The sequence below is a fragment of the Podarcis pityusensis genome (assembly GCF_964106645.2).
Source record: "Podarcis pityusensis genome assembly, chromosome: 5".
Classification (NCBI taxonomy): domain Eukaryota; kingdom Metazoa; phylum Chordata; class Lepidosauria; order Squamata; family Lacertidae; genus Podarcis; species Podarcis pityusensis.
In genome coordinates this window covers 7,086,576-7,101,352 of record NC_138032.1, presented here as the reverse complement: position 1 = coordinate 7,101,352, position 14,777 = coordinate 7,086,576, and the positions used below count along the sequence as shown (strand labels likewise).

At 49.0% G+C, this 14,777-nt stretch overlaps 1 protein-coding gene across 3 annotated transcripts in view; it reads left to right on the top strand.

Annotated features, from left to right (window-relative positions):
* Positions 1-13,073, top strand: part of ECE2 (endothelin converting enzyme 2) — a 43,556-nt gene extending 30,483 nt beyond the window's left edge. For all 3 annotated transcript variants that reach the window (XM_081007928.1, XM_081007930.1, XM_081007929.1), the window contains 9 exons: positions 595-705; positions 1,426-1,524; positions 1,934-2,011; positions 2,379-2,482; positions 4,126-4,236; positions 5,090-5,157; positions 8,300-8,490; positions 8,680-8,775; positions 10,052-13,073. In XM_081007928.1, coding sequence (XP_080864054.1) covers positions 595-705; positions 1,426-1,524; positions 1,934-2,011; positions 2,379-2,482; positions 4,126-4,236; positions 5,090-5,157; positions 8,300-8,490; positions 8,680-8,775; positions 10,052-10,228 — 1,035 coding nt within the window. In that variant the 3' untranslated portion in view covers positions 10,229-13,073. The remainder of the gene's footprint in view (positions 1-594; positions 706-1,425; positions 1,525-1,933; positions 2,012-2,378; positions 2,483-4,125; positions 4,237-5,089; positions 5,158-8,299; positions 8,491-8,679; positions 8,776-10,051) is intronic.
* The last annotated feature ends 1,704 nt before the right edge of the window (positions 13,074-14,777 follow it).

The window sequence follows — 14,777 nt, the reverse complement described above, 5'->3', positions numbered from 1 at the left end:
ACAGAGCAACACACACGCCCAGCTCTGCTCCCCCTTACTTATTTATTATTATTGCATTAATATCCTGCCTCTAAGGATATTTTAGAGTATTAGGTAGATTAGGTGAAGAGGTAAAGGTTAAGATAAAGGTAAAAGGACCCCTGACCGTTAGGTCCAGTCATGACCGACTCTGGGATTGCGGCGCTCGTCTCGCTTTATTGGCCGAGGGAGCCAGCGTACAGCTTCCAGGTCATGTGGCCAGCATGACTACACCGCTTCTGGCGAACCAGAGCAGCGCACGGAAACTCCATTTACCTTCCCGCCAGAGCAGTACCTATTTATCTACTTGTACTTTGCCGCCAGAGTGGTACCTATTTATCTACTTGCACTTTGACGTGCTTTCAAACTGCTAGGTTGGCAGGAGCAGGGACTGAGCAACAGGAGCTCACCCCGTCTGACCTTCTGAACCGCTGACCTTCTGATCGGCAAGTCCTAGACTCTGTGGTTTAACCACAGCGCCACCCGCACTCCTTAGGTGAAGAGGTACAAGACTCTTAACCACAGCGCCACATGGGCTGTCCTACTTATGTCTCGTTCTCTCTCGTTTCTCTGGAGTCCTGCACCCCCCGCTGGCAAACTTGCATCTCCAACACTGATGACACTTTGGGCTTTGCCCTGGGGGCTCTGTTCGTAAAAGCCACCTTCGACCGGCACAGCAAGGAGATTGTGAGTATCCCCAGGCATGTCGACAAAGCTGCCCTCTGTATGTCCCTGCCTTTAACAATACCCCGTGATGACAAGTTCTCCTGTCCATGCGCTGTATGTGGCCCCTACATATTTTTCTTCCCTGGGAGAAAAGCAGCTGGGGACAGGATGCAGTAGCCACAGCCGGGAAGGGGAGGGTTAAGCAGCTCCTTCCCTCCCCACAACCTGCCAGCCTGTCACTCAACCTGAAACCATCTATAGCTGCTCTGCTCATCCTTCTCAGGAAGGATGGAACTTACATGCAGAAACAATCGCAGAACGACATTTAACCTGCAAGGAATCAGTCATTTATAGAATCAATAGAATTGTAGAGTTGGAAGGGACCTCGAGGGTCATCTACCCAACATGAGGCTTGAACCCACAACCTTGAGATTAAGAGTCTTGTGCTCCACCCAGCACCAACTCTCTGGAACGCCCTGCCTATTGATATTATGCAGACACCTTCATTGCATTGTTTTCAGCAGCTGCTAACCACTTTCATGTTTAGGCAAGGCTACCCATGGGGCAGAACAGCTTCCCAATAGGCTGGTATTTGCAGGATGTCCTCACCTGAAGAGGACAGTGATTAATTGGGCGTATAGTGAATGAGACGGTATTCTGGTGATGACAAGCTGGAGATGAGATGAGTGAAGGGGAACACACTGATGCCCTTCCATAGGCTTCTTATGTCTTTTCCTTCAGGCAGAGGACATGATTGCTGAGATACGCACTGCTTTCGAGGAATCGCTGGACCATCTGGACTGGATGGATGAGAAGACGAAACAAGCCGCTAAAGAGAAGGTGCCCCAGATATTTATTTGCTGCCGACTTCAGATTCCTGACAATCATGGCTTTAATTTTTAAAGGAAGTTTCTAGTCCTAATGACTGTGTATTTTACATTATGAGAACTTAGATATGGGAAGGTCCGTGTGGGAGAATGCAGTCCTTCTGATAGGTTGAGCCTAAGCCTCAAGTAGAGCATGAAAGCAATGGCTATCCCTGGTTGTGTCTCCTCTTGCTGTTTGGAGACAGACTGCCTCTGAGCATGGAGGTTCCATGTTTGCCAGCCATTGGGAGGTGGCAACTGCAGATTTTACCAGCTGCATGTGGCGCCACCTGCACAGCCTGTTCCCCCCTCCTCACCCCAACCCTTTATTGCAGTTGTGCAGCCTGCGAGCCTCGGCTGCCCATGCTTTCCTTTCTCTGCAGGCTGACTCCATTTACGACATGATCGGCTTCCCGGAGTTCATCCTTGATGACAAGGAGCTGGACGATGTCTATGATGGGGTAAGAGTAATATTCTACAGGCTTTACGATGTGTTTGTGAGAAGTGGGGGTATTGCTTTGTTTTAACTAGTTGCTTGTGTTTTTGCCTTGTACTGTATTTTATTCTGCAAACTTCCCTGAGATGATGATGATGATGATGATTTGTTCAATTTGTATACCACCCTATACCTGCAGGCCTCGTGAAGGTTCACCACCTGTGAAGAAGGGTGGTATAGTAATTAATTACCTGCATCCAAGTTAGTGGGCATCCTGTGGCAGTGAGTTCCATAGTTTAACTATGCCCTTGGGGGGTTTGCCAGCTGGTGCCTCCTACCATTCCTCTTTGTCCAGCAAGTCCATGACATCTCCTTTCTGCTCTTCTCTCTAGTACGAAGTCTCAGAAGACTCCTTCTTTCAGAACATGTTGAACTTCTACAACTTCTCGGCCAGGTTCATGGCAGACCAGCTGAGGAAGCCCCCCAACCGGGACCAGTAAGGTTTCTCTCCATACATTTCTTGCCCTCCTCATTCATTGAGAGAGGGCAGAAGGAGGGCGGGGGGGGGGGGTCAGAGCTTGGTGGAGCATAGGGAAGATTTGAGGAGGCCCCTGGCAAAGTGTGCTTCATTGGTCAGCCCCCTGGCAGAAGGCTTGCCTGGCAGTGGCACTGTGCACCCACTTGCTGCCATTTTAAATTTCTCCAGCTCTCCCAAGATGGCGTCACTGGTGTCAAGCCTGACAAAGAGTGTCACAGAGAGGGGAAGGTCCACACTCAGATCACCTTGGGGCTGATCCTGTTCCAGAATGATTGCTTCTGAAAATATCTTAGAACACCTTAGACTTACATAACTAGGGTGGTAACCATTTACCTGGGAGTAATTCTCAATAATTTCAAGGTGGCTTACTTCTGAGTAGGCACAGTCAGGATTGCAGCCTAGGAACTGGACCTCAATGCAGGCAAACGGGGTGAGGGTTGGAGATGGGAATGACCTGGTTTTACATTGATTGAGTTTAGGGTCATGTTTTAATTTGAACAGGAGAACGGCGTGGAGGGGTTGGTCAGGATGAAGCCGAGACTTCCAGAAAATTCAAATCCACACACAATCAAATAACCATTTTTTATTGCATCACATCCAACTGAAGGTGGCTGATTTCACGAAGAATTCTTTCCCACACGAAAGCAAGCAAACTCACCCACGCTGCATGTGGAAAGCGAGCATCTCAGGGAGAGGCTACGCTAAACATCATCTTGTCATGCTAGCTTTTCGTATGAAGGGAGTTTTTCCCTCTCCACAGGACAGGGCATTCAAGCAAGGAGTTTCAACCAGCATAGGCCAGAAAGAGCTCTGCTGTCGTGTCATTTCTGCAATTTCTTAGGCCCCATCTGAACTATAACGCTGTATCATACCACTTTCAACAACCCTGGGTCCCCCCTGAAGAATGCTGGGAACTGTAGTGTGTTATGGGTGCAGAGAGTCACAGAGCTACTGTTTCTGGAGTGGTGAAACTGTCAAAACCTCTTCCCAGATTCCCAGACTTTGCAAGGGGGAACACTGGTCTCCTAACAGCTCTCAATTCCTGGGAACTACATCATAGTGCTTTAAAGGCATGGTGCAGTTGAGGCCTAAATCTCATTCTTTAGGGCAACGTGGCCACGCTGGTTGTGGCTGGTGGGAACTGTAGTGTAAAACTGCGGGACAAGGACAACTGTGACTTTAAGGAAGAATGGGAGCTTTTCACAAATTATTTAAAATGGCAACAAAATGAACTGGACTCCTTGGCAGGTTTTGAAGAAACATACACAAATTTATTGGTTGATAACATGACAGATAGATAAGGTAAGGATATGTACAATTTTATAACATGCAGAGAAATCAGAGAGAAGAGCTGAGGAAAGTCCTAGGGGGGAGGGGGAAAAACTATGTTTGTGATTATAGGGTTTGACAATTTCTTATGTTGAAATTGTTTAATAAAAACATTTTTTAAAAAAATGGAACTGTAGTGTAAAACAAGTGGAGGGCACCAAGTCGGGAAACACTTCTCTAGGGTCTTCCAGCCTCCAGCCTTATTTGCTAGCCGTGGTCCTGAACAAACAATGCATCCTCCCAAGCAATTATTGTTGTTGTTCCTTCTCCAGGTGGAGCATGACCCCTCAGACAGTCAATGCTTACTACCTGCCCACCAAGAACGGCATCGTCTTTCCTGCAGGAATTCTGCAGGCTCCTTTCTACGCTCACAACCACCCCAAGTATGTCTGGGTCTCTTGATTGTTTGGTAGGAAAAGAAAGCTTGCCGGGGGGTGGGGCTGGGGAGGATGTGGTGGTGTGCTGGGCATGCTCAGACTTGACCTCTCTGCTCTGCAGCTGCCTAGCTTGCAGGGAGGGGAATCAGATCTGTACCAAGAAGGGCACATGATGGTGGGCTTCCTGTGTGTGGTTATTTCTGGCACACACACACACACACACAGACTTGCAGCGGAGTTGTAGTGCCAGTCCATCTGACGCCTCCCACTAGAAATCTCTTGCTTGTGGTTCCTGCCCCAGTAATTGCTTCCTGATCAGAGGGGACCCAGCATTACTTAATTGCACCATAATTGGCCTATAGTTAGCCAGTGCTCGTTCCCGGAAGGGGAAAGGAAAGGCTTTAATTTCAGGCTTTCTTCCACTATTTTGCATCTATTTATAGTGTGAAATAACGCCATTGTGCAACTTGAAAAAGAAAGAGAGGCTCTATATTTGGTGATCCATATTTAATAAAAGGGAGTGGGGAGCCGAAGAAATGTTTGTTACATACAGGATGGGGAAGCTGTGGCATTCCAGATATTATATTTAGTCACCAGCACCCATCAGGTCTACCCAGAACAGCCAATTGCCCATTTTTGATGGGAATTGGCACTCCCAGCAGCATCAGTCAAGTTATATGTTCCCCATTCCTGTGCTACACAATGTGTGATGCAAGACACCTAACCCCTTTGATGCTGTGTCCAAAGGTGCCTTAATGTTATTTCAGACATGAGCTCACATTACCTGTCATCAACTGTGTACCAAAGGTGGCTTTCTAGGGTCATAACCTCTTGCTTTCTCTTTGTTTCTTCCCTTGAGGGCCCTTAACTTTGGAGGCATTGGCGTCGTGATGGGGCACGAGCTCACCCACGCTTTCGACGACCAAGGTAGGAGCAAGGCGCTTGGATCACTGGCTTCTTGTGTCTTGCATGTATGTGCTGTCTGTCCTCCTACGAGGGAGGCCTTTGGTTGGTGTTGCCTTGCATGGGCCTTTAGATCTGTAACAAATTGTGAGGAAGCTGGTGGAACGAACCTCTCTTTATGTTCCTTGGGCATCTCTTCCCCAGTTATTCTGGCTCCATCCCATTAGACTTCCTAGTATCTCGTGCCTTAGCTAGGTTTTCCAACGGCAAGGACCGTTGAGGGCTTTTGCCACCCTAGGCAGACCAGGTCACCTTGATGTTGCAGAGGATTCTGGGAGGTGGTTGGGAAATCAGCCATGACCACAGCAGAGCAAAGCTGGAACTGTTTCCGCTGTGAGCCTCTCTAGACATCTTCCGAGATTGCATTAGGGAACCTGCAGACCTGTGGATCTTGTTGGACGCCCAAATCTCATCATCCCCAACCATTGACCATGCCTGGGATGTGAATAGATGTTAGGAGGGGATTTATTTGTTAGATATAATTCTTCCTTCTTCATGTTTGTGAGTTCAGTAGAGCGCATCCCTTGGCAGCTTAAAAGGGAAGCTTAGATAGGCTGGTTTTAGCCTTGTAAGTAATCCAGGATGCTTTAAGGTAGGCTGGATTCTCTTTTTTCCCTCTTAAAACAACAATCACTCAGTTTTGTCAAAGGTAAAAATAACATTTACTCATTCTGGATACCTGTTGAAGAGCAACAAATATGGCAGCTTTGTTCAGGCAGGCTTAAAATGGTAATTCAATTACAAAGACATACTTAGGTCTAGCTTAAGATGTAGAGGCTCTCACATTGCTGGCAGAGTGGAAAGAGACAGAGGAAGAGGGTGTTCCCAGGCAAGTAGGAAAATATATATAGGTATGCCCTCCCTCTGTCAGGGCACAGTGGGAGCATCTCCAGTATACCTGAGGGAGCGTCTCCACCCCATCGTACTGCCTGGACACTGAGGTCCAGTGCCCAGGGCCTTCTAGTGGTTCCCTCGCTGCGAGAAGCCAAGTTACAGGGAATGAGGCAGAGGGCCTTCTTAGTAGTGGCACCCGCCCTGTGGAATGCCCTCCCACCAGATGTCAAAGAGAAAAACAACTACCAGACTTTTAGAAGACATCTGAAGGCAGCCCTGTTTAGGGAAACATTTAATGTTTAAAAGATTATTGTATTTTAATATTTTGTTGGAAGCCACCCAGAGTGGCTGGGGAAACCCAGCCAGATGGGCGGGGTACTATTATTATTCTTAATAATAATAATCTCTTGCAAGTTCACAGGAAAACTCAGCTCTTATCATATGCCTATCTAGCAAAAGATGAATTGGTGGTTTGGCTTCACTTTAAACATCCCACACAGCTGGCCAGGGCTGATGGGAGTGGGAGTCCGACAACGTCTGGAAGGCCACAGGTTCCCACTTCCTGGTTTATAGGGTTGAGCCAGACCCGTCTGAAAGAGTCCTGTTGGTGGCCTTTCCATTCATTTCCCCTGCTCCCCACTTGCACCTATCTCCATGGTAGCTTCCATTCTGCCATTGCCATCAAGCCGCCCTTTCCTTTCTGCAGTCCACTTGCTTCCCTACCTGTTTGCAATCCTTTCTCCCCAGGTGACACCTCCAGTCATCTTTCCCGGCTTCTTTGTGCTGCTTTTGCTCCTGCTCCATCTGCTTGGTGAGCATTCATTATCTCTGCACGCGTGGGCCACAGCTGGCAGCTTAGGGAGTTCACTACCACCACAACCCCACTGATCCATTCCTCTCCTTTTAACTCACAGCTGCTTTAGGCTACTTCAGGAGCAACCCCCAGGTCCCCTTTCCTTTAAAGCTGGGGAATCCTTTGCCTGGGGCAACTCAACACTTCCAGCATTGCAGTGCTCAACAGCTGTAGATGGTGCAGGACCCAAAGGGCAACTGTGCGTTGCTGGGAGGGAAGGAAGGTGTGAATCCCAGGGAACCTTGGAATATAGGAAGCTGCCTTATACCGAGCCAAGCCACTGTGTTCCTTCTAGCTCAGTATTGTATACAGTGACTGGCTCTCCAAAGTTTCAGACAGGGTTCACTCCTAGCCCTACCTGGAGATCCCAGGGATTGAACCTGGGACCTTCTGCATGCAAAGGAGATGCTCTGCCATTGAGCCACAACTCTTCCTGGATCCGAGATAATCCCTCCTGTATGGTGGAATGGAACTGAGGATCTCTAAAGTATGGGGGAATGACTAAGAAGCAGCTGCTCAGAGGTCTTGTGGAGGCCAGCTACCAAGGAGCCATAGAGCAAGACTGTGTGCGTCCCACATCGATGTTTCAGGGCAGATAGAGCATGGAGCACAGCATTGGGCACAGAATTCTGCTCCTGGTCGCCTGAGCTTTCATTTTTGAATCAAAGCAAGTTTCTACCTCTTACGCCCGAAAGTGTGTGGGCAACGCCTGGCAGAAGACTCAGAAAGCAGGTAGCGACTGAGTTGGATTTGCGAGAGGGGTGAGAGGGGCAGGATTTGGTTCCTCTGCACTCTCCGTGCCTTGTAGGAGCTGAACAAATTGTGCAAAAACAAAATACGTACAGATTAGTTGCATGTGGATTGTGTGTAAAGTGTGGGTTTCCTCAGTTCAGCAGGAATTCTGATTTTTTTTAAATGCAAAGTATGCACAGCATTAACTGAACCGAAAGACCCAAACAGCAGCTTGCTGGCCGTAACTTTGTTGTAGCTGAACCAAAGCCAGTAGCCGAGGTTTAAACCCTAGCATTGCCAATTAAAGAACCTCCAGCACCTAATCTGCACAATGAAGGATCAGTCCCTTATTGGAGATCCACTGCCAGTACTGTAATAATAATAATAATTTTATAATTTGTACCCAGCCCATCTGACTGGGTTGCCCCAGGCACTCTGGCAGTAAGAATCCACATTATTGCAAGAGGTGGACCCAGAATAAGGCGGCTTCCTAGAGTTCCTTGCTCTTTTGTAAGCCCATCCCTGGAGCCAGTAAACACCTGATTAGGAACAAAGGAAAGGGGGGTTCTTTTCTCCATCAAGCCCCTCTTGTGAGCTTCTTTGAGGGCACCTGCTGGCTGTTGCGGGAGCTCAGGCGTTGTGCCAGATGAACCTTCAGCTGAGTCCAGCAAGGCGATTTTATTCCAGGCCGCGAGTACGACAAAGAAGGGAACCTGCGTCCCTGGTGGCAGAACTCATCTCTGGAGGCTTTCAAGAACCGGACGGCATGCATGACAGAGCAGTACAACAAATACCTTGTCAACGGGGAGCATGTCAATGGCAAGCAGACCTTGGGCGAGAACATCGCTGACAACGGGGGGCTCAAGGCAGCCTACAACGTAAGTAGCCTGTCCAGGGAAAGGTTGTGCGCCCCCCACCGAAAAGGCAGCCCCGTGGGAAGAGGCCTGGCAGGTCTTGAGCTGGTTGTGTCTGCGAGGTGTCTTTTTCGCCAGCGGCCGTGAGGCGAGGGAGGCGCTTGGGCCCTCCTGAGCTTGGAAGCACAGGCTCTGCTCTTGCTTTCCTTGCAGGCTTACAAAGTCTGGCTGAAAAAGAACGGGGAGGAGAAGCGCCTGCCGTCCGTGGACCTCACTAGCCACCAGCTCTTCTTCTTAGGGTTTGCACAGGTAACTTGGAGGTGGGGGAATGAGAAACAGAAACTTCCCGTTCCCAATATCCTCCTCCCCACATCCATGCGCATTCTGTCTGCCACTGCCAGTACCCCTGTGTTAACAGTCCTCCTGGCAGGTCTGAAGATAATGGGCATAAAAGACATCTCAGGAGTACAGGAGGGCCCCCCCACCCCAATAGTTCAGTGCTGGAAAGCTAAGGTTCAATCCCTGGCATCTCCAGGTAAAGAAAGCCAGTGTGGTGCAGTGGTTAGAGTGTCAAACTAAGGCCTGGGAGATCAGGTCCGAAATCACCACTCAGCCATGAAACTCAGAGGGTGACCTTGGGCCAGTCATGATCAGCTTGGATGGCCCAGTTGGTTAGAGCATGGTGCTGATAACGCCAAGGTTGCAGGTTCGATCCCTGTATGGGACAGCTGCATAATCCCGCCTTGCAGGGGGTTGGGCTAGATGATCCTCAGGGTCCCTTGCAACTCTGCAGTTCTGTGGGTCTTCTTATCCTTTGGCCCTAACCTGCCTCACAGGGTTGTTGTGAGGACAAAATGGGGGGGGGGGGGAGAGAACGATGCGCACCACCCTGAGTTTCTTGGAGGAAAGGTGGAATTTAAATGTAATAAAACGATAATAATAATAATAATAATAATGGTTTCAAGCAGCGAGGCAAGAAAGAGCCTGGAGAAACCTCCAGAGAGCTGGAGGGACTGTTGCCATGCAATGCCCTGTCATTGTACCATGGTGCTCACAGGGTCCTTAGAGCGATGTTCTGCTCCAGTTCCATCTCTTGAGTGGGAACTGCTGGAGCCCAGTTCAGCACCAGCCGTAGATTCAGCAGAATGATCAGGTGGGTACGGAGCCAAAGGCCTGTACAGGGCAACATGAAGATGCTGCTTGAAACTCATAGAATTGTGGAGTTGGAAGGGACCCCGAGGGTCATCTAGTCCAACCCGCTGCAATGCAGGAATCTCAGCTGAAGCATCTATGACAGATGATCATCCAACCTCTGCTAAAAGACCTCCAAGGAAGGAGAGTCCACTACCTCCCAAGGGAGGCCATTCCACTGCCGAACAGCTCCCCCACTTGGCCATGAAGCTCCCAAGGTGAGCATGAGCCAGTCACTTCCCCTCAGCCTGACCTACCTCACAGGGTTGTTGTGGGGATTAAATAAGGAGGAAGAGAACCACGTATGTCAGGTGGAGCTCCTGGGGGGTGGAGTTGGGATATAAATCTAAGAAACAAATTAATAAAATAAGCAAGCATCTCCTTCCTGGCGCAGGTCTGGTGTTCGGTGCGCACCCCGGAGAGCTCGCACGAGGGCCTGGTGACCGACCCGCACAGCCCGGACAAGTTCCGCGTCATCGGCACTCTCAGCAACTCGCGGGACTTTGTAGAGCACTTTGGATGCCCCGTCGGCTCCCTCATGAACCCTGGGAAGCACTGCGAAGTGTGGTAGAGAGAGAGAGGCTGCCCTTGTCAGGAGTCTGTACATACACACAACTTGCCTGTGCTCAAAACCCAGCCCATGGGGGGGCGGCAGTCACATTTTTGGGGTGCTACTGGCGGTTTTGCCTCATCAGCTTTGGTCCCCTTTATGGCCCTAGGAGAAAGGTGAGCTTAACGTGAACTCCCCCCCCCCCACCGCCCAAAGCCCGCTTCATGGGGTGGTGTGCAAAAGCACAGCTTCACTTCTCTTAGCTCGCCCCACCACCTGCTCCATCTTCCGTGGATTCTGCGAAGGATCTCCAGCTCTCCTCCTTCAGCTATAACTCTCCTGCCTCCGGCGTCTCCAGGAAACGTCTCCCCGATCCTCCTCCACACCCCACCAGGCTGGCCCCAATGCCTTTGGCTTCTCGCTCCCTTTTGTTTTGCTCGACCGCTTGCAGCAGCTGCAGAGAAGGATGGACCCCCTGGTCTTCGTAAACTGCTACTTTTAAGGGGGGGGGGTCTTGGGGTGGCCAGGCAAAGGAGGGTACCACCGTCTACTAATGCGCTTCAACTAGCAGTGGGGAAGTTGTGGGTCTCTTTGTGCTGCTGGGCTCCGACCCCCACCTGCCCAAGCCTGCATGGGCCAAACAGTCTGGGGTGACGGAGGGTGTTGTCGTTCAGCAACCTCTGGATGGCTGCAGGTTCTTGACCTCCAAGCTAGATACCGCGGGGTTTTCTTTGGATGCCGGTAATGCTGATTCAGTCGAGGAATTCCCAACCATATAGCGGGTCTAGTTATGAAAGCTTCAGGTATAGCAAAAGAGCCTTTGAAGCTTGAGCAGGGAGTGGTGCATCGGAAGATTTTGGCTGCATCAGAGCATAGAATCAGAGAATTGTAGAGTGGGAAGGGGCCCCCAGATGTCATCTAGTCCAACCCCCTGCAATGCATGAATCTCAGCTAAAGCATCCATGATTGATGGCCATCCAACCTCTGCAGGATTCATCCAGGATAGCGTTCTGTTTCTAGCAGGCTAGGGAGCTTACAGGCAGATCATGAAGGCAGCAACCCATTCCTAGCATTGAGGTATACTGGCTCAACATGGAAATTATTATATCTGTATATTGCCCTTCAGCCAAAGACCCCAGGGTGGCTCACAACAAAAAAATACAAAATAAGAACACAAAATACATATTAAAACAAAAAGGAACCCAGTAGCCCAACAAATACATTTAAAAGGCTGAAGATCATTTAATCAGCTGCAAACCTGGTTATAGAGAAACACTTTCAGCCAGCACCTAAAGATATACAGTGGTACCTCAGTTCTCAAACAATCCGTTCCGGAAGACCATTCGGCTTCTGAAACATCCGAAAACCGAGTTGCGGCTTCCCATTGGTTGCAAGAGCTTCTTGCACTCAGTGGAAGCTGTGTCGCATGTTTGAGTTCTGAAAAATGTTCGAAAACGGAAGCATTTACTTCCGGGTTTTTGGCATTCAATAACCGAAACATTCAACAACGGAGGCATTTGGGAACTGAGGTACCACTGTATAATGAAGGTGCTAGGTGATCCCTGGGGAGAGCATTCCACAAATGGGGAGCCACCACAGAAAAGGCCTGTTCTCATGTTGCCGCTCTCCAGAACCTTTTGCAGAGGAGGCACACGAAGAAGGGCCTCAGTTGATGATCCGAGGGTCTGGGTCAGTTCATATGGGGAGAGGTCCCACTTAACTAAAAGCAGATCTATCCTTCATTGTCGTTATCTCTCTCTTTTTAAACACACAAATAAATAGCCATTTCAGCCAGTGGCTTTCCCATGCAGCGCAAGGGTGTGCAATGTAGCTAGGATTTGTATGCCTATACTGTAGTATGGGGGACGCGGGTGGCGCTGTGGTGTAAACCACAGAGCCTAGGGCTTGCTGATCAGAAGGTCGGTGGTTCGAATCCCCATGACGGTGTGGGCTCCTGTTGTTCGTTCCCAGCTCCTGCCCACCTAGCAGTTCGAAAGCACGTCAAAGTGCAAGTAGATAAATAGGTACCACTCCGGCGGGAAGGTAAACGGCATTTCCGTGTGCTGCTCTGGTTCACCAGAAGCGGCTTAGTCATGCTGGCCACATGACCTGGAAGCTGCAGACAAACGCCGGTTCCCTCGGCCAGTAAAGCGAGATGAGCGTGCAACCCCAGAGTCGTCTGCGACTGGACCTAATGGTCAGGGGTACCTTTACCTTTCCCATAGGATGGGCACCTGGCCGCAACAGCAAGTTCAGGGACGTGGCTCTCCCATTTTCCTACAAAGTCAAATATTCAAAGCAGCAGCAAACCTCTGGCCACCTTCCTCTCTTGCTAGCCTGGGCTATGGCGCCATCTCGCTGGTATTGTGCAGCAAAGGGAGGTGCCACACCACCCATGCGTGCGCACAATCCCACCCAAATCACTGTGGAATGATGAGCCTCTTTCTGGCTAGTGTTGCACCTACCAAGCACCCCACTCCTTCACAAAGAGAAATCCCCCCCTCTTGCTGCCAGATCCCTTGGGCAGATCCAGACCACCTTGTTGAAAGCACACGAATCCACGCAGCAGCTGGGCGTTAAGGAGACTGATCCCAGGAGAGATGGGAGAGGGAGGGACCCACCAGATCACTTCGGAGATGTTTCCTTTCACCCCTTTTCCAGGATCATTACCGATCCAAAACTAGCTTGGCTTAGAGGTTTTCCAAACTTTTGCTTCCCATCTATCGAGCTTGGTGGGGAATAGTGCCTTGGATTAGAATGTGTGTGTGTGTGTGTGTGTATGTGTGTGTGTGTGTGTGTGTGTGTGTTGGGGAGGGGGGGATGCTGTTGGTGTATTTAATTATTAAAAGCACTTTCCGCTTGGTTATTTCAAAGTGGTCCTGAATAATGTCTGGTGAAAAATGAAATCTGGAGAAAGGTTCATGAAACGGCAAACACAGCCTCCTGCTTTTAGGCTAGAAATCGGGATAAGGAGCATACCCTAGACAATCGGCCTCAATATTGCCCACACTGATTGGCAGTGACTCTCCAGAGCCTTTCCCAGCCCTGGAAACCTGGGACCTTCTGTATCACAAAGCAGATGCTTTTATCACTGAGCTATGACCATACTCAGTAGGTGTTGCTCTATGGTAGGTAGAGCCTTAGGTCTTTTCCAGCCTGCCCCTGTTTGTGAGTCAATCATATACCGGCAAATTTAAGTTGCACCGTTTAAGTGATACACTTGAATAACAAGCATGCTCCCCCCGAAAAAGTGAGGAGGAAGGAATTTTTGTGGTAAGAAAAAATGGCAGGAAAGGGTGGGATAATGGTGATAGTCAACGACATCATATACCCGATGCACGTTTGGTCAGAAAATGCCCACTCTCTTCAATGGTATTTTTGCACTGGTGAGTGTGTTGGGGGGGATTGCAGCATCCCACAGTTATCTATCTGGATCCTTCCTCACATAACATTACAAGTTTTGTGTGTAGGGTTTAATGGCACCAGTAGGCTGCATGCAGCTTCAGACCCATATTGTGTTATTTTACTTATAATAATTATTAGGTATGTTTCTTTTCCAGAGTACATAGAATCATAGAATTGTAGAGTTTTAAGGGGTCCTGCAAGGCAGGAATCGCAACTAAAGAATCTCTGACAGATGGCCATCTAACCTCTGTTTAAAAGCCTCCAATGAAGGACAGTCCACCACAGCTCTTACAGTCAGAAAGGTCTTTCTAATGTTTAGTCAGAATTTCCTTTCTTGTCATTCAAATCCAATGGTTTGGGTCCTACCCTTTGGAGCAGCATTAAGCAAGCTTGTTGCATTTTCCATATGGCAGCCCTTCAGATATTTGAAGAAGGCTATCAAGTCACCTCTCAGTCTCCTCTTTTCCGGGCTAAACATACCCAGCTCCTTCAACTGTTCCTCGTCAGGCTTGGTTTCCAGACCCTTGATCATCTTGGTCATCCTCCTCTGCACACCTTCCAGCTTGTCAACATCCTTCTTGAACTGGGGTGCCCGGAACTGGCCACAGAACTCCAGGCTGGGTGTGGCCAAGGCAGAATAGAGGAACACTAGAAGCATTAATTTCAACTAGATAGAATCATAGTTGGAAGGGACCCCTTAACCTGGACACAACACTTCTGTTGATGCAGCCTAGAATAAGAGAGGGCATGACATTAAACCGGAATATGAATGGCTTTAACAGTACTTTAATTTATTATTTGTTTTTATTTATTTTATAAAATTTATACACAGCTTGACAGTACATTTTTAAAAAAGCACCTCAGAGCGGCTTACAAAAAAAAAAGGACAAGAAAATACAAGGAGGGGATTGCAGGCGTACTTTAAAAACATACAAAACACTGAAATGCTAAAGCAGATCAAAACCACCTCAATTTTCTAAGCAGGAATGTTTCTAGAAGGTGCGAAAGGGGCACAGTGAAGGCTAATTAAATGCAACAAACTCCTCTGCCAGACCACAGTGCAAGTTCGGATAAACGGGGTAAACTCCGGGCAAGGTAAAAAATAACCTTCCCGTCGCCCTCGTCCATTTCCACGCCTCCAAATCGCTGTCAAAGCTATTTAAAT